The 25,376-nt window shown below is 44.7% G+C and overlaps 10 protein-coding genes across 10 annotated transcripts; 6 read left to right on the forward strand and 4 right to left on the reverse strand.

Moving 5' to 3' along the window:
• Positions 1 to 1,810: 1,810 nt before the first annotated feature.
• Positions 1,811 to 2,218, forward strand: N7469_006890 (uncharacterized protein; the record flags this gene model as incomplete). The annotated part of the gene is made up of 2 exons (XM_056645808.1): positions 1,811 to 2,116; positions 2,165 to 2,218. The coding sequence occupies 2 exons, from the start codon at positions 1,811 to 1,813 to the stop codon at positions 2,216 to 2,218; spliced, it is 360 nt and encodes a 119-aa protein (XP_056499249.1).
• A 244-nt stretch (positions 2,219 to 2,462) lies between these two features.
• Positions 2,463 to 3,379, reverse strand: N7469_006891 (pirin family protein; the record flags this gene model as incomplete). Its single annotated transcript, XM_056645809.1, has 2 exons — positions 2,463 to 2,977; positions 3,034 to 3,379. The coding sequence occupies 2 exons, from the start codon at positions 3,377 to 3,379 to the stop codon at positions 2,463 to 2,465; spliced, it is 861 nt and encodes a 286-aa protein (XP_056499250.1).
• Positions 3,380 to 4,730: 1,351 nt separating this feature from the next.
• Positions 4,731 to 5,869, forward strand: N7469_006892 (DUF3712 domain-containing protein; the record flags this gene model as incomplete). Its single annotated transcript, XM_056645810.1, has 3 exons — positions 4,731 to 4,903; positions 4,956 to 5,395; positions 5,448 to 5,869. The coding sequence occupies 3 exons, from the start codon at positions 4,731 to 4,733 to the stop codon at positions 5,867 to 5,869; spliced, it is 1,035 nt and encodes a 344-aa protein (XP_056499251.1).
• A 255-nt stretch (positions 5,870 to 6,124) lies between these two features.
• N7469_006893 (hybrid sensor histidine kinase/response regulator) lies at positions 6,125 to 9,956 on the reverse strand (the record flags this gene model as incomplete). Its single annotated transcript, XM_056645811.1, is given in 5 exon segments — positions 6,125 to 6,330; positions 6,395 to 6,509; positions 6,587 to 8,576; positions 8,634 to 9,860; positions 9,880 to 9,956. 5 exon segments carry the CDS (start codon positions 9,954 to 9,956, stop codon positions 6,125 to 6,127), a joined length of 3,615 nt encoding a protein of 1,204 aa, XP_056499252.1.
• A 1,189-nt stretch (positions 9,957 to 11,145) lies between these two features.
• Positions 11,146 to 13,050, forward strand: N7469_006894 (fungal specific transcription factor domain-containing protein; the record flags this gene model as incomplete). The annotated part of the gene is made up of 3 exons (XM_056645812.1): positions 11,146 to 11,680; positions 11,866 to 12,502; positions 12,552 to 13,050. The coding sequence occupies 3 exons, from the start codon at positions 11,146 to 11,148 to the stop codon at positions 13,048 to 13,050; spliced, it is 1,671 nt and encodes a 556-aa protein (XP_056499253.1).
• Positions 13,051 to 13,192: 142 nt separating this feature from the next.
• N7469_006895 (TauD/TfdA dioxygenase family protein) lies at positions 13,193 to 14,414 on the reverse strand (the record flags this gene model as incomplete). Its single annotated transcript, XM_056645813.1, has 4 exons — positions 13,193 to 13,500; positions 13,568 to 13,616; positions 13,672 to 14,189; positions 14,246 to 14,414. 4 exons carry the CDS (start codon positions 14,412 to 14,414, stop codon positions 13,193 to 13,195), a joined length of 1,044 nt encoding a protein of 347 aa, XP_056499254.1.
• A 746-nt stretch (positions 14,415 to 15,160) lies between these two features.
• Positions 15,161 to 16,912, forward strand: N7469_006896 (MFS general substrate transporter; the record flags this gene model as incomplete). Its single annotated transcript, XM_056645814.1, has 6 exons — positions 15,161 to 15,418; positions 15,478 to 15,603; positions 15,667 to 15,879; positions 15,938 to 16,435; positions 16,490 to 16,582; positions 16,643 to 16,912. 6 exons carry the CDS (start codon positions 15,161 to 15,163, stop codon positions 16,910 to 16,912), a joined length of 1,458 nt encoding a protein of 485 aa, XP_056499255.1.
• A 534-nt stretch (positions 16,913 to 17,446) lies between these two features.
• On the forward strand, positions 17,447 to 19,285 carry N7469_006897 (alkyl/aryl-sulfatase; the record flags this gene model as incomplete). Its single annotated transcript, XM_056645815.1, has 1 exon — positions 17,447 to 19,285. One exon carries the CDS (start codon positions 17,447 to 17,449, stop codon positions 19,283 to 19,285), a length of 1,839 nt encoding a protein of 612 aa, XP_056499256.1.
• Positions 19,286 to 19,540: 255 nt separating this feature from the next.
• N7469_006898 (uncharacterized protein) lies at positions 19,541 to 21,246 on the reverse strand (the record flags this gene model as incomplete). Its single annotated transcript, XM_056645816.1, has 3 exons — positions 19,541 to 20,224; positions 20,277 to 20,485; positions 20,535 to 21,246. The coding sequence occupies 3 exons, from the start codon at positions 21,244 to 21,246 to the stop codon at positions 19,541 to 19,543; spliced, it is 1,605 nt and encodes a 534-aa protein (XP_056499257.1).
• A 3,115-nt stretch (positions 21,247 to 24,361) lies between these two features.
• Positions 24,362 to 25,085, forward strand: N7469_006899 (dynein light chain Tctex-type family protein; the record flags this gene model as incomplete). Its single annotated transcript, XM_056645817.1, has 4 exons — positions 24,362 to 24,391; positions 24,528 to 24,566; positions 24,650 to 24,724; positions 24,801 to 25,085. The coding sequence occupies 4 exons, from the start codon at positions 24,362 to 24,364 to the stop codon at positions 25,083 to 25,085; spliced, it is 429 nt and encodes a 142-aa protein (XP_056499258.1).
• Positions 25,086 to 25,376: the final 291 nt, after the last annotated feature.

The raw sequence follows: 25,376 nt of genomic DNA on the forward strand, positions 1-25,376 counted from the left end.
GGGTTTCTTCTAGATACTTCATTTGTAGTCTTAATATACTAGCATAGTATGCTAGTAGAACTAGGAGGTGAAGTCAAGTTCCTTCAAAATTTTAGAGATTACATGTTCGGAAGGTATCTCCGGCAGTATCTTTGATCATTCTGTACAGAAGGGCCTCCGAGGTGGTGTAGAAGCCCTTCTAAGGCAAGCAGACAGGATCTTCGTTCATGCCCATGAATGAATCCATCAGTACCATCCACTTCAGAATGGGTGCTATTCAACTACTAGTTCAAAGAGAAATTTGTAGGTACATATTTCTTCTCCATTCACGTAACTGGGACTTGAAGAGCTTATGTTAATATCAAGTTGGAAAACTTCAAGTCTATGTTGCGAAACTATTTAATTTATGTCTCTGAGATATTAATACTTTGGAGGCAGCACCTACTGCCTCCACAGTCAGATATTGTAAATATCTAATTCTTCATTGTGATTTGTATAATGTTTACATAATTCACTTTTCTATCTGTCGTGCGGAATATATAAAATCATCTTCCAGTCACAGAGAATACAATATACATACTTTTTTAATTGTAATGTACTTTTACCAAAGTAGAACATATCCGATGGCCTGTGGCGATCTATAGATAGTCCAACTCGGACTCGGACTTCGGACTCCGCGTGGAACGTTGAACGATTAATGATTTAGACAAAAGGGAAAAGCACAATCTCAGCCTTCATCTAGAGCTACGGCTTCATCATTTTGGAAGAGACTTTGGCGTTACTGGTTTTGATCACATTCAAACCAGTACTACTATGTATTAGGTAGTAGATATGCGGAGTAAGCCAGAGATGCGGGGGTGGAGAGAGTAACAAGTTTCTTTGATGCCCAATATAGAAAAAAATAATATCGAATTAATGGCGCAAAATGGCGTTAACATATACCATGAAATGGATAGCCAAGATTCAAATTCTAGAGCCTGCTGACCTGGCGATCATCTGACTCCACGAGAAACATCTATTGCGTGCCTTCGGCCATTACGTAAATGTAGCTGCATTATTCCAGGACGGTAAAGTAGACGGAGGGTTTTCCATTATTTAAGAGGACCTTAGTCGCACTTGAACGCACTATGAGCATAAGACTTCCCTATTTCACTTGCCTGGGCAGTTTTTTGTGGTCATATCGTGATTCAGGTTCGTTGAATACCCCGGATTCCAGGAGATCGTCAGGTCCAGCCCGGTCTTCGGCTATGTTTACCCCGCTGATGTGTCAAGGATTCCTCATATTTCGATGTGCTTATTTGAACACTGATATTTTAAAAGACAAAGGAGCCTACTTCGAGCAGACCGACTTGAAAATTCAAGATAAAGTTACTCTCGAAGTATTGAAAATGGAGCCCAACAACTTTGGAAATCCATTTAAGATAGTCGTTGTCGGAGATGCTGGAGTTGGCAAGGTAGCACGCTACACAGCTATAACTATGGTGAAGTAGCACCGTTCAAATGTTGACCATTGGAATAGAGCAGCTATATCAAAAAGCAGTTCTCACCGGACTTCAATCGAGACTATTTGCAAACAGTTGGATATGAAATGTCAAGGTGGACTCGGAATATGGTATGTACTACCAGTCAAAGAAGTCATGGGGTTCAAGTTAGGGCAAACTTCCAGCAAATCTAACCTTAGGTCTCCCATTTTAGACTACTGGATGTGTGGACATTGATTTATGGGATATATCCGGGAGTCAAAGTACAGTCTCGGATCGGCAGATATGGCTCAAAAATAGCGACGCGGCGATCATTATGGTAGATCTTGCGCAGTCAGTTACATTCGAAAATGCTCTTCGGTGGCACAGTACGTCCTGCCCTGAACCAATCTCCAGAGATGGAATTGCCCTTTGAATTTGATCTGAACATGTCATGTACAGGAGAGCTACTTGCAGCAAATCCGGCGGGCATTCCAGTTGTTGTATCTACATGGAAGCCAATTCCAAACGACAAACTCCTTGATATAGACCCCGAGACTCTTTTCTGGCTTGGTGAAACGGAAAATGTACAGTTTTACGACCTTGCATCCGACGTTTCGCGCTTTGATCAGCCAATGCTGCACATTATACGGAGTTTAACAAAGGATCCTACTACGGTAAGTGGTATTGTAGTATTCGAAGATCACGCATCTGATTGTGAATAGAATTTTTGGTTTCCGTATACCATGACAGATGGAGACTCGGTGATTTCTGATTAGGAGATTATTATTCGCCAGTTTCGAAAGATAGGAAAAATGAACCTGATAATTTCTCTCAATTGAACAGTCTACCTCTTCAAGCATTCGTTAGGAGCGGAGATGGGCGAAACTACGAAGTTCTAGCAGAGAAACGAAGAATTTTCACGAAATCATATTTCATCATCAATTTAGACTGCTGTGCGCTAATCCATAATTATAAAGCTTTGCTAAATACAAGTAATTATTGTCTATAAGTCATCCCCAACTAATTGCTATCCAAAACAATTACCTCAGCTTCGACCTCGCCGACGCTCTCCACGCTAAGCGCATCACCCGCGTTGACCAATGTCACAAAGGCACCATCGCCTTCCTCGAGGACAGAGTCTTCAAGGCCGTTGAGCTTGACCTTGGCCTTTCCTTGCTTGGTCATAGGTAGGTGTACATACACGTTTCTCTTCTTCTTAAAGCTGACAGCGTCACCGGCCCCGATGGTCCAGTTGAATGTCGAGCCTGGGGCAATGATACCCGCTCCCATAACAAAGTCCGCATGGATGGGGATAGTATCGGGAATCTTGGGAACAGCAGCCTCTTCTTGTGCGGGGGTAGCTTCCGGGCCCGCGGCAAGGGGTGATAAAATCGGGACAAATGCTTTGCGCTTATCCTCTTCACTAAAGCTCTTGGTATGATATTGAGGTTTCAACGAGCTAGCCCACGGAAGAGCCCAGATTTGCAAAAAATGGACTGTTTTGTTGGATTCATTTTGTTCAGAGTGGGCAATGCCTGTATTCATTTGTTAGCTTGATTCGATTAGAGAGAAGAAACAAGAATGTACTGACCAGTTCCTCCAGTTGTGAATTGTACATCTCCCCGCTTCATACGATAGAATTGTTTTCCTTGCTCGCCTTCAGCGCCTTTCTTAATCATACTATCGCGGTGCGTAAGCTCGCCACTCAAGATATAGCTGAAGATCTCGGCATCACGATGCGGATGTGTCGGGAAGCCGGATCGGGAAGCGACTCTATCTTCATTCAAGACGCGAAGACTACCGAAGTTCTGGAATCGACGATCAAAGTATCCAGCAAAACTGAAAGTGTGATAAGAGTTCAACCATCCATGATCCGCATGTCCACGATCCGCAGAACGGCGAAGGACGATCTTGGCATGGGAAAGAGGCTTGGTCATTTTGTAGTCGGTAGTGTTCGATACGTTCAATGGGTAAATTTTAGTATATGTTCAGATAAGTGAGACTGATTGAAAAAAAAAACTGTGATATTCTACCTTGAGCGGAGCAAGACCCGGCTTTTTATAGTCAGTTATTTCTTGCCGGATGATTCTGTCGAGTATTATGGAAGCATTATCGAGCATCAATCAGCGCACTATACCCGAATAGGATTAGCGTTACCCTATTTTGCTGAGCGATTGCTGACTGGCGATTAGAACATTTCGACTTTTATTGGCTGGTGGAAACACAACGAACACCTGTTGGTGGAAGTTTGTAACATTAAAGCTAGCTTAGAAGATGCTGAGATCTTGATGCGAGGCTAGTCGATAGAAATTGGAAGATCTAATTTGGTCTGGAAATTTCAAGTCTATTCCAGCAATTGTTGCTGCAAATACGAGCTGCTTTGTGCTTTTTGCCGACGGAAATCTTAGAAAGCGTATGGTATATTGTATTTCCCTTTATGTGACCAGAGCAAACTATTCGCAAACATTAGCACGATTCTTCCCCATTCTGATGGTTTCAACGCTGTGGAGATACAACTGATTCTTTCCTCTCGGGGACGCAATCTTCGGGCTTCGACATTCCCTGGTGATAATAATATCTCTTCATTGACCGTCGGATTAGACGACGTCAAAGGGAGATGACTGGATCACAACAGCTGGCCTTCATATGCAATTATATCTTCGTACTGAAGGAGTCATTCCGTTTGGCGAGAAATGATCTTGGAATGTACCTATCACACAGCAAAATAGTCAGCCTAGATGATCTGATAGGTTTCGCGTTGCTCAATCATCAACTCCACCCATTCCCCCCAAGATATGATTATTTATTACCGTAGAGATCATGGCGTCGATGACGGACTCGGAATCAAGCAATTGATACTAAGCGAAGACCCTGACACCAGTGGCATCGGGAGATTTCGACTATTGCGGTTAATGATCGGCCGAGCCCCCTTTTTGAAGTGATTCTCGATGCCGATCACATAGTAACAAGAACGTATTCCAAGCACCGAATACGCGGGCTTCATGTGATGTGGAGAGCGATCGCCAATGGCACACCGGGCCCCCATGGGGTCGCTGGCTTCGAATAAATCTTTGCAGATGTCTCGAAAGAATGATTTCCTTCTCTTGAATTCATTCGGGAACGAACCAACTTACCCCCCTCCCGCGCCGACCAAAATAAAATGGGAAGCAGTCGCTGCGCAACCCCTGAACAGAACCGCTCTCGTCATTGATTCTGGCTGCCGGTCGAAAGTTTAATAGGATCTGACAACGAGCTACGAAAGCCTAATAAGATCTGCTAGTCGTGACTATGTCGAAATCTGATATCGAGCAAAGCTCGGATTCTGAGGTGAATGGGTCTGGCGCGGATGTCCTCGCGACGAAGCCAACACTCTGGCAACGATTCAAGGCGCATATGAAGAAATGGTGGTGGGTTTATTTGATTGCACTCTGTGTTATAGTACTTGTAACAGTACTCCCAATGTGAGTCACGTTTCTATCTGGGAGCGGGCAATCCGTATACTTACAACGACAGTGTTTACGTGGGAATCCCCCATTTTGCCAACAAATATATCAACAATTACGAGTATGACTACGATGGCCTTGAAATAACAAATCCCCGACCAACTTCATTCCATGTTAAACAAAAGCAATCTATCGCCATGGGCGGTGGCTTCAGCGGTAGTGGACATCTATCAGCTTTTGATGCGAGCATTCGCACGACGGATACCGATGAAGAATTTGCAATCTTCCCTGTTCCTCAGATTGATTTCAGTGGCGGTGCCACTTTTGACATTGACCAGGATTTAAATCTATCCTGCGTTGACTGTTTGTCAAGGATTGCCGTCAAAGCAGCCACCGACAAAAGCTTCTCGATACTGGCGACGGGACACCCAGACCTAAAATTCGGTGCTCTTCCAACAGCGCATTTGGATATTCATAAAACCATGAAAATGAACGGCTACAATGTAACTGGTATGTATTACCGATTTCTCATTCTCAAGTGCAGTCGCTGATGTCCCTTAAGAATTCGTCAACGAGAACGGTGCCTTCAATGTTACGAATTTGGATCTTCTCGATCCCCCGGTCGATGGCTACAACTTCAACGCGACGATATCCGTACGCAATCCCACTCCATTCAGTGTCGAAATGGGACATGTCATTTTCAACCTCACCCTGGGAGGCGATAATCTCGGATACGTGGATTTACCCAACTTGAAGCTTGGGAAAGATGTCAAGGACACAGTGGTCCTCGGACAAGTCGACAAGTCAATGCTTATTCGAGAAGCCTTTTTGGGTGATGGCGAAGGCGCTACTGTGACTATTGGAGTTAAAGGGTATAGTTGTGACTATAATGGTCAGGACATTCCATACTTCAGTGCTGCCATTAAAGCTGTTCAAGCGTCTGCCACGATTGACCTTCTCAAATATGCGTCGAGTATACTATAATATATCATTCGGCCAAGGTGCGAGCAGCAATAAGAACACGAATGCATGAACATATAATTTGATACTTAAAACTCTTGATATGAAGGTCACCTAATTTCGATATTTAAACGTGGAAAGAATAACGATTCTCGCATGTTTGGACGACGGCATAAAACCCCGTTGCTTGCAGTAACCCAATATACTTAAGGTTTTATAAAAATTTTGAATTGATACAAAGACGTGTTCGCTAATTGTTGCTCAAAAAATGATATGGTATCATACAATTATTTTCTTCAACTCACGCAATGATAGTGGCTTTATGAGATACCTATCAACGCCCGCAGCCAAAGCCTGCTGGTGCATAGCATCAGAAGCAACTCCAGTAACTGCCATAATGGAAGATGGTTTCCAGTCATTATCTTTCTCGAATTCACGTATTTGACTGGTTGAAACCAGCCCATCCATGATAGGCATTGATATATCTAGAGTGTCAAATGAGCTGTGTATTCAAATTTATATGCGCGGAATCTGCAGGAAAAGACTTACCCATCAAAACATAGTCAAAACGACGATCGCAGGATTTGTATTTTTCTAAGGCGATTAAGCCGTTAGAAGCTGTTTCGTAGGTGAATCCAATTTTGCGCATAAATGTGGCCATGATCTACGAATTTCAGGTTAGTATACTGATCGAGAAATTGAGAGAAGACAACTTGAAGTATTCAAGTTCAAAAAACACACTTTGAGATTTATGTCGTTGTCATCAACCACCAAAACATGTCGCTTTTGATGAACCGACATATCCTGCGAGGAAGTCACCGGGGAAGACGTTCGGATCGGTATTTCATGTTCTGGGGCTACTCGAATGGAGGCGATGGGAGTCTGAGAAGTATCTGGAATGGCCTGGATAGGAAAGCTTGTTTCGGCAATAGGTGAAGCTGCTTCTAGGATAGTGGGCGAATGACAAAGCTTGAGAGCTTTTTCAATCGTATTTCGAATTTTGTTTGGCCCAAAGGGGGGCGAAACCCAGAAACAGTTCGGAATGAGCGTTTTCTCAAGGATGGAAGGTTTGCTTTCAAGTATGATGATGAATTTAAACCCTTGCTTTGAGGCAATGCTTGCCAATGAGTGTGGCTCGGTCATTGCTTCGAGAGTTGAGCTTTCAAGGACAGCAACATCACCTTGTCCTTTTTCAATGGATTCCGCTAGACACACTGTCCAACCAGGGATTGACATGAAGACGTCAACAAGGGTACTTTGTATTGACAGCTTGCGTTTTGCCTCAACTGTGAACATTCCAGTTGGTATTTCTTTTAAATCCGGTAATCCATTGAACGCAACCAGTGAGGCCTGAAGTTCTTGCGTATAACGTGGTATATCTGGAGGACTCTCTACCGAACTATTGTCCTTCAATTGGCTGACAGGAATGAAAACGTCGACCTGAGTACCTAAACCCAATTCACTCCTAACAGTAATGTGACCATTGAGAGAGGTGACAAGTTGATGGACAATGCTGAGGCCGAGCCCGACCCCTTCAAATAATCGATCCTCCTGTGTGAAAGGCGTGAAAAGATCATGTTTGAGAAAATCAGGTGAAATCCCTCGACCAGTGTCAATGACTGAGATATGCGCAAGGTGACCTCCAAATTCTTCGTGATTTGGAAGCTTAGACAATGAGATCTCGATCAATCCACGGGGTGTCCATTTCAGTGAATTTCCCAAGATATTCATGATGATTCGTCTCCAGGCCCCTGGAAGGGACCGAATCATCCAGGACTGCGCCTGATCAACGCGCACAACAACCGAGGGACTCTCCACGGCGGATTTAGTGCCATCGGATGGTGTTACTGAAGGCGATGATGCAAAAGGGCGATTTGCCAAGCTTGGGGCTTTACGTCCTGTGTAGAGTACATTGGTAACTTCCTCTATCAAATACCCGAGATCAAAATCTGATTCCAAAACTAGCAATGGGTTCTGCTGGTCCTTCGAGTTGGATTTGGCACGATTCATGTTGTTGATTTTGCAATAAGTCAGGAGATGGTCCGTCGTTTCGAGGAGATTCAATCCGGACTGTTCGATCATTTTGACCATTTCTTGCTGTCTAGAAGTGATATGAGTTCCGTGTAACAGTTCCGCACTTGCTAGTATGCCATGGAGCGGAGAGCGAAGTTCATGACTCAATGACGACAGTAAATCGAATTTGGACTTTTCAGTCGAAATCCAATTTACTCGCGATACCTCAGAGACAATGGAATCAGCAAATACCTTGAAGTAATGCAATTCTTCCACGCCGAGGCCACGATGACTGTCGGAACTCCATGAAATCATCCCTGCCATCCATCGTGACTTCTGGTGATCTCGCAGTGGAAGCCAGACTATGGATTTCGCTTGAGGAAAAAGTGGGACGAGTATCTGCGCAATATTCAAGCTGGTAGTATCTTTATGGCCGGATTGAAGGTGAGAGCATATTGATGAATCGTCCATTTCGGAACACGTGTCAAGGACTTGGCCGTGTGGGCATATCTTCACGAGCGTTTCTAATGACTCTTCATCAAGGATAAATTCACTCTTCGTGGTCGCTGGATCTTGACTCTGGCGCCTCAGTGCTTGGCCGATAACTTCACACTCGGCCCGAGGCTGTTGAGAAAAGGGTGTGAGACACGCGGCGATATCATCTGCTTGGTTCGCTGTTTTTGGAAGAGGCTCCCAGGTATCACTCCTCGATGGGACACTGCTTCATGCTTTAGAATTTACCAAAATTCCAGAATAGGACTATGGAACCACTAACGAGGAAGACCTGCTTCTAGACGCATCGAGAAACAATACACCATCCAGGTTCATTGCATCTCGCAGCAGGGAACTTGCGCGGGAGAATATCGATCGGATCCGGTCTGCAGTATTGACACATTCTGACAAAGATACAGCAGATTGATTTCTTGGGACGATCTTGGTCGCAAGATTGAATGCTTCGTCAATTGAATCGAGCGGCCTTTCTTCTCCTGGTGTAGGTCGGCCCAACGATAGGTTTGAATAAAGCGACGATGGCTCTGTGGAGCTTGAAAGATCCTTTGGAAATAATGGTGACTTTGGCTCCGTTTGAGGAGCTGAAAGTGAGACAGACTCAGCCGTGTTTACTCTGGAAGCTTCATCCGTGAGAGGCTTGTCGGACGAATTGTTTATATCAGTAGTACCCTGACAAATAGCAGATCCATGGATTGTTGAGACTTCTGACGCGGTGGGAGTGTCAGCCGAGTCTCTAAAGTTGAGATCAGGACGATCTTTGGAAAAATCTGTCAGTCCGGTCACAAGGCGTTCGAATCGTGAATGATAATGGGCTATTCGCTTGTTTTCCAAGTGATTTGCGATCGTGTCTGAGATTTCTTGGAGAATGTCGATTTCTTCTTCGCTGAAATCATCACGCGGTTTATCATCAACAACACAATAGGATCCAAGGACATAACCGGCAGGGCTTGTCAAGGGGACCTCGGCATAGAATCGCATGTGAGGCCATCCTACAACGTAGGGTCGGTCTTCAAAACAATCTTCCTTAGTGAAATCTCGAATTACGTATCGTGTGCGGTTGGCGGTCACATTTTGGGTATCAACATCATATATTTTGTTTTCGCTGGTGAATAAACGAATCGTATGTGGACAGACTCCCCAAACTAGATCCAAAACCCGAGCTCCAAGGTAAATTCCATCGTTCGGAAGATGTTTGTCCACATCGCGTAATGAGATGGAAGCAGTGGCTTCAGCAATAATGTGCTGGTTATCTCCGTCGATAAGTGAGACAAAAGACCTGTTACATCCCAAACGGAGAACACCTAACTGGGCCAAAGCTGTAAGGATAATATCTTTTGATAAACGTCCCGTAGTAGGTTGTTCATCTCCAGTCGGTGCCTCGATCGATGAAGGGGTTTCGTCGACGATAGGGGCCGATGGCGAACGTGCCTGCTGATTTGTGCAACAATAATACCTATTCTGGTCAGCCGGATCTTCCTCCAGCGAAGAAGGGCTTAAGGAAGCATACAGACCTCGATAGTTCCCGTAACCGCTCTCTTTCGTAATTAGATAGACGGGGATGGTAGGCCAACGAGCCTGCAAGATCCATTGTGTTTGCCGCGCATCACTTCTATGATCGCTTGACAGAATACTACCAGGCAAAAACTCGGAGGCAGGATTATTCAATGAAGAATCAACTACAAGAGAACACCCCCTGTGAGTCGGCAAAAAAAACGGCGGCAAAGTTAAACGAAGAGTATAAAAGTGGGGGACTTCGGGGACTGCAACCGGTTGGAAAGATCCACAAGAGTCTAGATTTGCCTCAAAGAGAGTCAACTGACTGTCCAGAATATTCCTTGCTAATTCGTTATAGGGTAGTACATAAAATGGGTATCAATGCAGACTGTTTCAGTAGCCGGTAGCCGGTCGGGCACTTTATAAATCGACACGTCAAGAGTCGTTCTTATCCAGAGGATTCGTCAGATCGAAGCTCGATCTGATTATCCACCCTAACTCGGCTGTTTTCACTGGGTTAGCATTTAGAAGCATGTTCGATATGGCTAATGAATTGCTTGTTTATCGTGGCAAGCCAGCAAGCACTCAAACATTCGACAGGTCAGATACACTAGTGGACGTATACATCTAGACCTCGTAGATTAGACTTGATAGGGTTAGCCATTAAGGGACTGAAGAAAGAGTATCAAACCTGAATATGGTAAATGGTACACCGTCGCAATGATGGGGACAAGATTCGAATGATTTAAACTGACCAATTGAAAAACAGCTGTACTTTCTAGAATATAATGAGATATTATTCTGGAGTATTTGATGCTTTTTATTTTTCATTGTTACTCCACAAACAGTACATCAAAATCTCCGCAGTTGAGAAGATCTTATCAGCCTAACGTTCATGTTTGTTATTCTGTGTAGTTAACTAACGGTCAATCATCCGTGAGAATTGCGTGCTTTGGACTATCGATGATCAATCGATTTTAACGAAAATAGAATAGACTAATTAATACTCAAATCAAACCATACTACCTCGGCATAAAAGCCAATTTTTGCAATGCGGGGAAAATATCGTCGGGAACAACCAACAACAAAAGAAAATCAACTGCCTTTTCCAAACTTCATCGATGGAAAGAGAATCAAGGATTCGAAAACGCATTCCCAAGGCTTGTAAACGATGCCACAGGCGAAAACAAAAATGCGATCAAGGAGTCCCTTCGTGCTCGAACTGTCAAGTCGCCAACCAGTTCTGCTCACGCGCAGAGACCTCCCCATCATGGCACCATGGTATGTCAAAGGGGGCACTGGCTCATCGAATCGAGATACTTGAAGCTCGTCTAGCAGCTACTCTAGCTGGGGATGTACCCGACACTGCGGAGAGTTCCGAAAAGCCCCCAACATCCACATCGCCTCTGTATAACCATAAATCAAGACATGGTTACTCCGATGGCGTCTTGCCATTTCTTACGCTTGGCAATGCAGAAAATCGGGAACAGGTCTATTTAGGTCCGTCATCGGGGCTTTCCATTGCTGATGCTGTTGGTACACATTCATTGCCAATCAATTCCAACCAACATCCAGATATCTCACCTCGACGCAGCGACAATACTAGAGTTGTTCACCCTGATGATGAAAATGGAACCCGGATTATCGAGGCATATTTTAAACATATGCACGTTCGCCTTCCTTTCCTTGATTGCGCACACATCTTGGAATTGCATACGAAAAGATACCACATGGCTGGCCAAACACCAAAAGATGGCTTTGATATTTTCAAGCTTTTCATGGTATATGCGATCGGAGCCACAATTTTGCAAATGACAGGTTCTTACAATTCCATTCCCCCGATGAGTTCTTGTCAGTAGCTCTTAGCTTTGATACCACTATGCGGGAGTCTTTTTCGACAAACTCCATTGAGTCCATAATGCTACTCGTACTTTACAATCTCCGGTCTTCCTCCCATCCTAGTGTATGGTATCTAATTGGACTTGCAATGAGAACCTGTATAGATTTCGGGTTTCATCGGGAGTCAAGATACCAAAGACTATCACAATGTGAGGCTGAAAAGCAAAAGCGTCTATTCTGGTCTGTTTATCTTATTGAAAGGCATACTGCATGGGCGCTTGGTCGACCATTCAGTATCTCCGAGGAGGAAATAGACACACAACCACCACTTGATATCGGAGATTCTACAACCAACGACGATGCAATCGGTCAAGATCTACAACCTCAAACAGGACAGGAAGTTCCACATCGAAGAGGCTCCTTGAGGAAATTCATTGCGTCGATCAGGCTACAGCGAATTGTTTCGAAGATACACACGCGAATTTATCGAGTCGATAAAAAAGCCTCGACTCTTCTTCCAGAGATTGGTCCCTTAATGTCCGCTTTGAACGATTTCAAAGAAACATTGCCGTCGCTGGGTCTCAATGACAGTGACTTTGTTCTTATGCACTGGAATAATTCCATTCGCATGTTGCTTCAACCGTTCTTAAGCATCCTGAATCCCAGTGATGACCTTTTAGTCACTTGTATTACTTCATCTGGAAAAATGTGCCAATTCTTCAAACGACTTCGACAGAGAGAATTCTCGGGATATTCTTTTTTGCTAGCCAACTCGGTATATATGGCTGGTCTTACAATGTGGTATGTGAATATCATGGAAACAGATCGTATTTCATCTAACCTTCGCTAGCTTTTGTCTTTTTCGTTCACCTAGACTTTGGGCACCAACTGTCTCCGATGATTTAAGAGCCTGCTCCTCGTCGCTATTTGTGATGGCAGAACGCAATCACCGGCTAAGAAAACATCGTGATGGACTCGAGGCCATCATCAGCAAAGCGATGAAGTATGTAGAAGAAGCTTCTAAGATGACAAGTGCAAATCCACCCGTGATAAACCAGGATGTACCAATCTACCAGCACATTCGTTCCACGCCAGACATACATCAGCCTTTGGGCATTTTTGGGGAGCCCGAGGATTTCGGGGCTCAGCCCGGTTCATCCGCTACTGAAATCGATTGCTATATGACTAGTCTGCTATCAGATATTAACGGCTTTCCATTTCAGTTTCAGAACGAGCAATTTGGCACTCATAGGTCAGAGGCGCCTTTTGGAGGTGTTCTCGGTGAGGATTTTTGGGCTGCTGGAACTTTTGACCAAATTTCGCCAGATGGATTTGGATGGGAAATCTGAAGTGTCGAGTTCATGGTTTCTTTGGATGTCGCTATGTTCTACTATGCATCCATACGGCCTGTAGAGAAAGACTGTGAAAAATCAAACTCATTTTCTAGAGATTACTCTCGATACCGTTACTATTCAATTTAATCCGCAATAATCAAAGATGACAAGCTGCCAAATCGTCTAAAATTCCCAAATCCTCCCGACGCGATCTGCTCTGCGGATCGAAGTATGGAACCTCTCCGACCCCAACAGCTCGATTTCCACTTCGAGGACCGAATCCTTCATGATCACCAGTAGCAGTATGGAATACACTTCGATTGTCCCAGATCGCGATATCATTTGCATCATTCCATTTGAATCGAACTTGAAGGTCATGTCCATATGTGATGAGATCATGGAACCATCGCAGCATGTTTGCACTCTCTCGTCGGTTCAATCCATTGATTGCAGAGGGGAATGATCCTGCATAATACTTGTGTCATTAAAAATGGCTTAGGCAGTACGCGCACCATGGATTGTGAGAACTTACCGATAGGAAAGATCGACTTCCAGCCTGTTATTGGGTTGGTTCGAACAACCTGAAATGAATTAGTGATGAGATTCAATTACCTCGACAGAAATTTTGAAGTTCACCGGATGCACAGCATAAAGATCTCCACCAATATTCTCAGGCGATCCTCTCTCTTTATCATAAAGTGTGAATTTTCCCGACTGTGCCATTCTTCTGAATCCTTCGCCATCGTGAGTTGCAGTAAGCGTCTCAAGGAACTTCTGATATGGCTTGCTGATTCTATCATAGACCTCATATCCAGAAGCCCATAATGTATCGCCTCCAGTCTTCGGAAGCTGTGTTAGACGCAATGAGGAGAAGTCTGCGGGGGCAGGCTCGAATGAGATATCACTGTGCCAAACAGCAGCCATCTTGGTATAATCCGAAGCTTTGTATAATTTCTTCCGACCTTCCGAGTTGATAGTGCTGATTGCTGGATCTGGGTCACCGAATTCGCGAGCATCATTGGTGACAGGGTGAATGTGCAGGCCGTGAGTAGAAGGACGTCCAGTCAATTCGCCCATCTTCAAAATGAGCTTCTTTTGCAGATCATTCGTCAAATTATCTTGAGCTCGAAAGAAGACAACACCTCGCTCAGCCACTGAATTAGGTATTAACAATGAAAAACTTGTCACAAGATAAATAATGGCAACTCACCCATGATTGCAAGATCGCGAACACGACTCTCGGCATCAGATGCACGAAGGATATCATCCACGATATTACACTTTCCCTTGGTAAACTCGTTTCCGATGACCGGAGTCACCATCACTGGCTCAAACTTGTCCAGTGAGCCCGAAGAATACTGTCGTACAGGAGGCTGCATCTTGTTATGGAGCAGAGGAGCTGTCTAGGGCCGATTTTTAATATTCTTGTATGATAGGTCAATGGAGGCAGATATTTTTCTTTGCCATGTCTGTGAGGATGTGGAACTACGTTTTATACATTTTGCATTCCCGATTCCTCGATCATGGTCAATCAAGTCCACATCCTGGTAGCATACTATGAGTTTAGCCCAAAAAACCTGTCATCGGATTTCGGCGATACTGTAGAATACCTAGGTGGCTCTATGCCTTCATTGGCTGGTTGGAGCAACCAATAAATCAGGCATATTGTGTTATTTTTGCAGGACAGTGTAAATTCCAGAAACTGAATTGTTATAATAACACATCCGAGGTTCTCAGAGGTCTGTTTCGGAAATCGGCGATAAGGCCTGTTTCAAGGCATTATCAAATCCCCACCTTAACGCCGACATGCCGACAATCTACCTTAGGATCTGCGGAGAAGGTTTCAATACTGTCCAATTGAAAGTAAAATGATGCAGTGACAATTATTTAGCGTGCATATCCAAGCATTACCCCACAATATTCAAGTTGAGCTTCTTGAGGAGCCAGTTCGAGCGGAGAGATCATTCTATTGCAACATTTGCGCGGCATCTTTCATCAACTTGGCGTTTTTGATGCGCAGACTATCTTGGTATTTAATAATGTTTGAGCGTGTGCTTTTCTACTTTCAACTACTTCAATCGGCTATTGGAAGCTGAAAATTCTATATCTTCAACATCGTTCAACAATGGCATCGGCGGATATCAAAATAGCCTCAGAAGCCCAGGTGGAACCATTCGAGTCACCAAAGTCTATACAACCAAGTATTGATGATGACCCGATATATCCCCTTCAAGAGCAACGCGGGATCATTCGTAAGATTGATCTTCGGCTCATACTAATGCTCGGTTTCCTTCATTGTGTTTGTCTCATTGATCGTGGAAACCTGGGTACTGCCGCCGTGGCCGGGATGGAACAGGAATTGAGGCTTGTTGGCACACAATATGTGAGTTATACTCCTGGCAGAGACAGAATACTGTCCATAACCTTACCCATTCTTGACAGAGTACGATTGCAGTTGCATTCTTTCCACCTTATATCGCCTTCCAAGTACTGGGTCCTGTTCTTGTGCGCAAGATAGGACCTATCAACTATCTTTCTGGAATTTGCTTTGTGTGGGGAGCAGTCATGGTATGTTCGAAAGCCAGCACCGAAATATGGACTTCAATGTGTCTAAACTCACTTGTGTTTTAGCTTTCTGCTGGATTCGTGAAGAAATGGACTGAGATGGTTGGCATTCGTATAATAATCGGCGCTCTTGAAGCAGGGTTCTTCCCTGCATCCGTCTATCTGATTTCAACCTGGTATACTCGATATGATATACAGAAGCGATACGCGATATTCTATCTACTCGGGTGCGTTGCCTCCGCATTCACAGGCATCCTATCCTATGGAATCACCTTCATGGTATGGTCCCTATTTAAACCCAACTTCTATGTTTTCGATTCTCATCAAATTCGAACAGAGAGGACTTGGAGGGCTGACAGCCTGGCGCTGGATATTTATCATCCAAGGGTTGATCACATGCGTTCTGGGAGTGATAGGTTGGTTTGTTCTGGTCGGGTTCCCAGACCAAATGAAGAAGAGCAAGCGAAAATTCCTTTCTAGCGAAGAGTATGATTTCATTATACGTCGCATTACCAAAGATCGTGCCGATGCCAGTTTAGAGCCGTTTAACATTGGAAAATATTTGAAGGCAGGCCTTGACATTAACATTTGGGGAATCGGGTTCATATACTATTCCACAACCACAACTGCATATGCTCTCTCTTACTTCCTCCCTATTATTTATCGACAAGGGATGGGATTTTCTACGGGTGCTTCACTATGCCTGTTTGCTCCACCATATGCTGCTGCTGGGATTCTCATGGTTGCGACTTCATGGCTGGGAGATCGGTATCACATTCGTGGTCCTATCTTGATCTTCAATGCTATGATCACGATAATCGGTCTCCCTTTAATGGTTTGTGGTTTCTTCTGCCCCGTATTACCTTAATTCCGAGCTTACTATTACTAGGGCTTCACGAAATCAAACGCATCTCGCCTAGTAGGTGCTTTTTTGGTGACGATGGGTGCCAATTCAAACGTCCCCTGCGCGATGGCTTACCAGGTAGTTCTCGCCGCGAGGAAATCTCCGTGAGACGAGAAAAATATTGACACCTCAGACTAGGCAAATAATATTCGAGGGCAATGGAAACGCGCAGTCTCTAGTGCGATATTTGTCGGGCTCGGTGCCTCTGGTGGAATGACTGGATCTTTAGTTTACCGATCCCAGGATGCGCCATCGTACCACCCAGGTATTCTCACTTGTACTGGCCTCTCGGGTCTAATTATTCTACTGGTGGTGAGCTTGTCCATTCGCTTTTACTATCTCAATAAGAAGGCAGATCGAGGTGAAATTGTGATTGCTGGGCTTCCTGGATTCAGATACACATATTGATATTGATGGAGATTACCATGACATGTGGGTAGAATGATAAAATCCTGTTCTGCGGCTTGGGCTTATATTTCAAGGCAAATGATTTAGTCAAAAATTCTCAAATGGAACTATTGGGGCCCGTCAATTGTCATCGTAGGAAAAGTAACTTGATTACATTTGTAGTTGTAACCTAACTTCTTGAGTCTCCGCGAAATTTTTGACGAAATGCTCGCCAAATCAAACGAATCAACGTTAATAATAAAATTAACGAAAATAACCCCGCATATTGGGGATACTTTAGTCCACGGTACCTGTCTCGTGCACTGTCCTCGTCTATCAGCGATTTGAATTACCAAAAACGATATCACGTTCGTGGTGACATACTTGATGTAGGTTTACTAAGTGGGTCAAGTAAGCTAGGCAAATTGGAGTATGAGATGCGACTCGGCATTCGGCACATTCATGTCAATATCCTAGGGTATAAATTAGACTACGGTTTCAATAGAATAATTCAGATCATCAAAGAGATTGCGGGAAAAAATTACATTTCACAACATGACAGATCTACACGTTGAGCCATCTTTCAACGATAGAACCGACTTTGAAAACGCCCATCGTGGATTCATCGGAGCCCTCGATCCATGTATCATTCATGCACAGGACGGACGTGTCGTCTGGAATAATGAAGAATATAATTTCCTCAAATCGGGATGTCCCCCAACGGCCAATCCTAAACTCTGGCGTCAAGGCCAGTTGACTTCTATCCAGGGCTTATTCGAGGTATCAAAAGGAATCTATCAAGTCCGTGGGCTGGATCTTTCGAATATGACTATTGTCGAAGGCAAGGAGGGTATTATTGTTATTGATCCTCTTACATCCGTTGAAACTGCTGCTGCTGCCATTTCTCTCTATTGCCAACATCGCGGCGACAGGAGAATCACTGGCGTGATCTATTCCCATTCACATATCGACCACTTTGGCGGTGCACAGGGTATTCTACCCATTACAAAGACACATGATATTCCCATCATTGCGCCAGAAGGCTTCATGGATGAAGCATTGAGTGAGAATCTATATGTTGGTAACGCAATGCGACGTCGTGCTATCTATATGTATGGCAATGCTCTGCCTAAAGCCCCGGATGGACAAATCGGTTGTGGTATAGGTATGACAGTACCATCTGGAGCCAATTCACTTATTCCGCCAAATGTCAGCATCTTCAAGACAGGCGAGAGTAAAGTTGTTGACGGTGTCCGGATCATATTTCAGATGGTCCCCGGTTCCGAAGCACCCTCAGAAATGAACTTCTTCTTTCCAGATCACCGGGTTTTGTACATCGCAGAGTGCGCCACGCACAGTCTGCATAACATCATTACACTTCGTGGTGCACAAGTGAGAGATGCAAAAGCTTGGGCTGAATACCTGGATGAATCATTATTGCTCTACGGCAGCTCGTCAAATGCTCTCTGCGCTGGTCACTCTTGGCCAACCTGGGGAGAAAGCAGTATCAAAGAACTTCTGGCTGATCAACGAGATTTGTATGCTTTTATGCATGACCAGACGCTTCGTATGATGAACAAAGGGATGATTGGAATCGAGATTGCTGAAGTACTCAAGCTTCCACCTTCCTTGCAACGAAAGTGGTATACGCAAGGGTTTTATGGATCAATCAACCATAATGTCAAGGGTATTTATCAAAGATATATCGGCTGGTTCGATGGTAATCCTGCTCACCTCTGGGAGCATCCACCAAAGGAAAATGCGGAAAGATACATTTCTTGCATGGGGGGAATTGACGAGGTTGTTCGGAAAGCAGAGAGATTTTCTGACGCAGGCGACTTACGCTTTGCAGCAACTTTGTTAGGCCACGCTGTCGCATTCGATCCTACCCACGCCAATTCTAGGAATTCATTAGCCTCTGTCTTTAAGAAGCTTGGATACGCGTCAGAGAATGCGACGTGGCGCAACTTCTACTTGACTGGGGCTAGAGAAATGCTTGCTCCGCATGGTTCTCGACCATCTGGAAATATGGGCTACCAGTTGAAGCCCACACAAACTGTTGATCAATGGCTGACATTGCTTGCTATCCAATTGGACGGTCTCAAGGCTGGTGATGAAAACTTTGCAATTCATCTTCATGTGGTTGATGAGGGAAAATGGTTCAGGGTTAATGTTAGCAACGGGACATTAACATATAGAGTTGCCTCAGAAAAGACACAATTGGGGGCAAAATCGGGCCTGACCTTGGAGCTGAACAAGAATGATCTTCTGTCAGTATTTCATGGCGAGCAAAAAAGGATGGCTATAACGGAGGGCGATTGGTCCTTGATCCCAAAGCTTTTGTCTTTGATTGAAAACAATGAGCTGGCAAAGACTAAGAAAGCTCAGCTTTGAAAAAGATTCTAGTTTCCCAGTTTATCGCCTTGCCTACAAAGTCCATCATAATGAAAGCATTTATGTATGGAAATTAGCACTAGGCTTCCGCAACCATTCTTTTCTGACATCCATTTATTTTCCTTGTCCTCCATTTCGTAGATCCCCATAGCATCTCCATCATCACCCATCACTTCCCCAAGAAACATCGAACACTTTCCGTTTCCTTCGTCAAACCGAGCAAGGCGCTCTATGGTTGAAGCTCGAGTGTAGATTTCAAGGGAAATCAGCTATCCACGGCGCCAGGTCAAAATATCCCCTGTCAGGCTGCTCCACTTCGTCGGTACTTAAGTCCGTAATTTCCTTCCTGGCCCGTATCATTCTCAACCTTGTGGTTCTTTCAACTTTCCAGGTCATGGGATAATCTTCAATCCTGTCTAGCTCCTTGAAAACCATGTTGACCAATTCTTGTGGAAGATGGCAGCATAGAATGAAGTTTATCAGCCACTCACGCTCTGTCCACCAGTCCTTGCGCTGTGGGGGAACTTTCGCAGTCGATATGACTCGTAGATGAGGATCCACCAAGAAGAGGGCAAGGATTTTGCAGCTTCCTGGCTTCGTTGAGTCTTTGGTGCGGAACATTGTGGACCTACTCTGGAGGTTGCTGGGAAAGACTACCAGTCGTCCCTCGCGTAGAGGTACCTTACCCAGCTCTTGGATCACATTGTATAGATCAAATTCGGCATCATTATCTTCGGCATATGGATGAGGCAACGTATCAAGCAGTTGGGAATTCACGGCTTCCCAGTTTGCTTTGTTCACCCAAGCGGGAACATCCCTCATGAATGAGTTGAACCAGAAATTTATGTCATGCTTAAAACGATGACGGAATCGAACCTTGCGAAGAGAAATATTTTCCATGTCGTAGCAAAGCAGTGCTGTTGCGCAGATATGCTCGTTCTACTCAAATTAGGCTTCGATACAACCTAGATTGAGGCGGTGATAAACTTACCAGGGCTCCCTCCACGTGCCAATTATCCCCAGCTCTTGAGCCGCCTGGGGCAAGGTTGACGCTCTCAATTCTAGCAAGTATCTGAACCCCCTTTTTTGCAAACTGACCGCGCAAGTTCACCTTGGTTGCTGGAGGTTTGGGGCTTTCAACAAATGGTAGAGGCTCCGGGTTGACGATACGCCGAGTCTCGACCCATTTACTGTAGATATCTGCAAAATTAGCGGAATCAACCCCTGCTCACTAGGTTATGGGCAATACCTCTGCATTCTGGACAGCTTCCAGTTGTCTCGTGCTGGCCCCCCAGATAGTTTTCACATCGACAGCGGTTGTTTCCCCATTGTGGGATTGGTGGGTCGAAATAGGCCTTTCTGGGGTCTAGACGTTTCCAGCTACTTGAATCTTGTGAGAGGCTTTCATTCCACAATGGTATAGTTTGTGAAATTATCTTTTCAATGACTCTGTATGTTCCAGCGTGTGTCCGAGGATGTAAATCGTTGATATAAGACTCAATTTGGCAGCCCTGTTTGGTGAATTTGACGTCAAATGGAATGCACTGGTGTCGCATATCATAATTTGAGAAGATTTTGTTGTTGTAGATAATTCCATTAGGAATCGTTTGCCTACGTAGATGCGGATCCGTAGAACTTCGGTCCGCATGATGGAGACTAATCGTCGATCCTAGGCCTCCCGACACAAGACACTCACCGAGCGAGATCTCACCATCCATGAGAACCTTTGTTCGCCCAAACATGAGTGGGTACGACATGGGATCTACAAGGATCTGGTACTTGTTCCTTGTTCCAGTCTGTAGGCTTGGTTGTATCAGAGGTCTTGTTGCATCGGTCAATGCCTGGCGTAGCTCGGATGATATGGCCGTATCAGACTTGACGACTCCATCAAAGACATTGACTTGTCCCTTTACTACATAACGATATGCCCGCCATCGAAGTTCGTCGATGATCCAATCCATGGTTTCCGGTGTCTGCTCTAACGCATGGCATATGAATAAGTTATGAAGAATGAAATGGATATTGTTCCCGAGAACCTTGAAGAGGAAGTTACATCAGTGCGCGTCCCTGGGTACTCATTACATCTCATGCAACAATCTGATAGAAAACCCACCAAGCGGTGCCAGTCTTGCAGCTCCGTAATTTCATTCATCACACGCATCATCTTGATCTCTTTCGAAAAGTGTCTGCGGCTAAAATAGCGTCAACTGTAGGTTCTCTCGATCTCTGTTATCTGGAATACTCACCACGCATGCCCGGATCTAATTTGGTCATCGTCCAGGAGCGTTGGATACATCCCAGGGCCTGGAAAATTCTGAAACCGCATGTTAATCCGCTGGTTAGCCATTCAGTATTCCATCTCCGGCTTTTGATGTGCTTACTCGGATTCCTGGCACAAAGTTCAGCGGTAGGTGGGCACCTGGGAATTGGCCTGGCCTCTGCCTCGGCATTTTGGAAAGCCTTCTGGCAGTTAAATGCTTGATCCCTTCTTTTCTACTTTGGTGAAGTGCTTGTTGGAGTAGATGATGGATGAAGTGGGAGGCTCGATGGTTTAGGAAACCAAAACAGAAGAGAAACTGTAGATGATTTGCCTGTTAATTGAAGGAATGCAAACGAAAGCGAGGAGACGGGGAGCGAAAGGCTTAATAAGTTTGCGTAAAGAAAGTGAGAGAAGATTTTCAAAAGTGAGGCATCTCTTTGAATCCCGTGACTCCTCGTGTCTTTGAAAGCCGCCAAAAACGGAAACGGTGTGATTGAAGTGAAAGAGTTGAAATTGCAACTCATTCGGAGATTTTATTTGGGAATTGAAATCTCTGGAACTCAAAACGAGTAATCTGGCTGAATTTTCCTTCTTTCGAGCTTTTTGGGCTCCATACTTTGTTTGAATGCTCATTGTCATCTGTATATCAATCTATATTCAGTCTTGGCACGGAACTATAACTAGCGATGTTTGCCTGCGGCTGACTCAGCCTTACCAACTTCAACACTTTTCCACTGCCAGCCTAGATTCATCATTCAACACAGACACTGGAAGACAATGGTCGGTGTAGGAGGACGAGATAAAGGCTGCAGAACATGCCGGTGGTGAAGAGTCGAATGCGGTGCGAACAGTCTCACTCTTTTCGTTGAAGTATCTCATCACTGACACCCTACAGACGAAGCCAAACCCTCCTGTGGACGATATCACAAATCCTGGCTTCAGTGCAATGGCTATTTTGATTTTGGAGAATTCGTCGACCTGACTTCGAACCCGGTCAAAAGGGATCACCGAAGCATAATCAACCTATACCAACCGGCTCAAGCAAGAAGAGTGACTCTTATGAACTAAGCGTCATTGAGTTACCCCCGATACCACTGATCAGAAACCCAGGCTGAGATGAGCAGACTATCCTCTCTTCGTATTTAATTGACCCATTTTTTACGTGGCATGAGAATCCAACATCACCGGAGTCGGCATCCTGGATATCAGCCCTGCTACAATCGAACGGTGATAGTGGCGTACTATCTTTCGCATCGACGCGCGCATTGGTGACAAGTTATTTCACGAAAATCCACGGCCATTCAGATCTCATGGGAAAAGGTGCTGGTTTTACTCACGTGCACTAAATGCACTGCACTCACACCTGCAAGCTCCTATCTTGGTCTTTCGGGATGATATGCTGATTGCAATCATTTGTATGGCCATATATGAGCTGGTCACCTATCATCAGCCAACAGCCTGGCTACATCACTATAATGGGCTTGCACGCTTTATATATCTTGAAGCTCGATTGCCTTTTCTTTTTCTGATTCTGACATCTGAACAGACAGTTCTTAGAGGACCACATCGTCACTAGACAGGCGTGGCGTTTTCCTTGCTTCCAGTGTTAAGATCATTTATAGTGATAAGACTCTTTTTCCTATTCCTCATTGTTTGTCATGTGCAACTAATAATTCTTTGTGCTTGTAAGCTACTCGGGTATTTGATGCAAAGAAATCACTCTTTTCTAGAAAGACCAGAATGGAAGACAATTCTACAAGGGAGGGTGGGCCGCCATTCTTAGCTGTCTTAAGATGGACTACACGATATTTTGTGCGATATTCTGGGATATCCGGAAGACCTTGATGTCATTAGCAGCTGGCCACCTGGGAGAACGGGAAAGGAAGGATTTCGAGCCAACGTCTGCAAAAGCATCTTCACTTCATTCGAGACACTATACTCCAATGAGAGAAGGATTCCCCGTATCGACTTATACAATATCGCCCAATAGAGTTGATCCGAGAACTTGCATCCGCTTCCACCAAGTCCATTCCATTCTGTCTCCTCGTTCGTCAATCCATATCGCGCGAACGAGTTGGTGACTTATAACGCCATCCGGTTGATCTTGACACGATATTTGGAACTTCCATTGTGAATATTGATAAAGCCAGCACTAGAAGTTTAATGGGCATCGCCATAAAAATAATGGCTTTCAAATACAGAACCTTCGAATACCTATTAGTAGGTACTAGTCGCAATATACAAGTTTGGATACTATACATAATGGAATATATATCGTATTGACAATGAAGAATCTTGGACCATCTCGAGATTGTTGAGCCAATACTACCAAGATACATTGCGGAATAACTGAATTCTATCATATGATTACCGGCCATCTTTTCATATAAAATACACAGACCATCTCAATAAAACGGAGTTTGATCTCGCATCTTTTCAACGACCAACTTCGACCAAAAATCCGCTTAGCTAATCACCGCCAACAGGGAGCCAATCAGAGTCCACAGCATCCGCGCGATGATGCCACCAAAACAATCCCGCGGCGACTCTATCAATTCCCCTTTCAACGACCTCATATTCTCCTAAGATATCCTACGGTAAGGCAACACTTTGATATATCCACCTTGGCGGACCCGTCCACGTTTTGTTTGACAATCAATCCCGCCAACGATCTCCGCGTCGTCGCGAACAAACGTGACATCGCAAGGTGCAGCGGGGAGCGCAAACGCATGTCTAAAGCTGGACACGAAGAATCAAACGCTAATGCGATTGTTCATGCAGTTCTTTGGTACTTAATCTGCCAAAAAATATTCAAAATGGCTGTCGATGGCTCTGCTCCCCCGTCGGTATGTCATTTCTCTCGTTACACCACATTCCCCGACAATGCTATATATCAGGACGATCCTCAAAGCATTCAAAGATATACAAGCAAGAAGTCTTCGGAAACATCTGATTGTAATTTCTGACATTGGTTTCTGCTAGCCCCTTCCTATCCCGGAATTGACTAAAATTACCACCGAGGTACGTCCCGCATTTACCATTTCGTCTGAGTTCGATAAAGGGTTCACATCGGATCTTAAGCTCACACAAAACCAATTCATTAGGCCTGCGATCTCGCGCTTAAGGATACCACAGAATACCAGCATGATAAAGTCAGCGAGTGGAACTCGTCCATTATCGTACGCCACCCAACCCCCGCAAAGCTAGATCTTCCAATTCTAGACTTCGAACCAAATTGATGATTCTCCTATCTAGAACACCGTTCTGAAAGCTCTTATCTCTGCCACCGCTCCCCCAGACACCAAGACACCTGCCCCTTACCGTTTCACCGTGAACAGCACCATCGTGCAGCAGGGATTGATTGATAAGACCGCCGCCGCCGACGGCACACAGAGCAATGCTGGCAAGCGCGGGATGCACTCTGCCTCCGGTGCCTTCTGGGACGTCAATCGCGACGGTATGTGGACGTTCAAGTACCCCGGTGCTGAGGAACGGGGGTTGGACGTTGTCGTTAGCGTCACTTGGTTCGCTATGAACTAAGTGGACATGGACTGCTTGATTGATACTCTTCCAATTGCAGAGGGTATATATCTGTGACAATCAAAGATACAGTGGACACGGAGAGAAAATAATTCAACTCCGAGAGTGTTTCTTTGCTCTTGTCTTCGGCAAATATTTTTATTGATCCATTGTTTGACATGGTTCCTTTCTTTTCTTGTATTTGAGACCCGATTTGTTCTATTTCTGTTTGGGTTGAGCGATGTGTTTTCTTGAATAATAAATACAGAGCGCTTTCATACTTCATTGAGTTTTATGTAGGTGGGAATTTCT

This window comes from Penicillium citrinum, assembly GCF_028827155.1.
Source record: "Penicillium citrinum strain IBT 23319 chromosome Unknown utg000006l:1.0-3011923.0:1.0-3012962.0, whole genome shotgun sequence".
NCBI classification, from domain to species: domain Eukaryota; kingdom Fungi; phylum Ascomycota; class Eurotiomycetes; order Eurotiales; family Aspergillaceae; genus Penicillium; species Penicillium citrinum.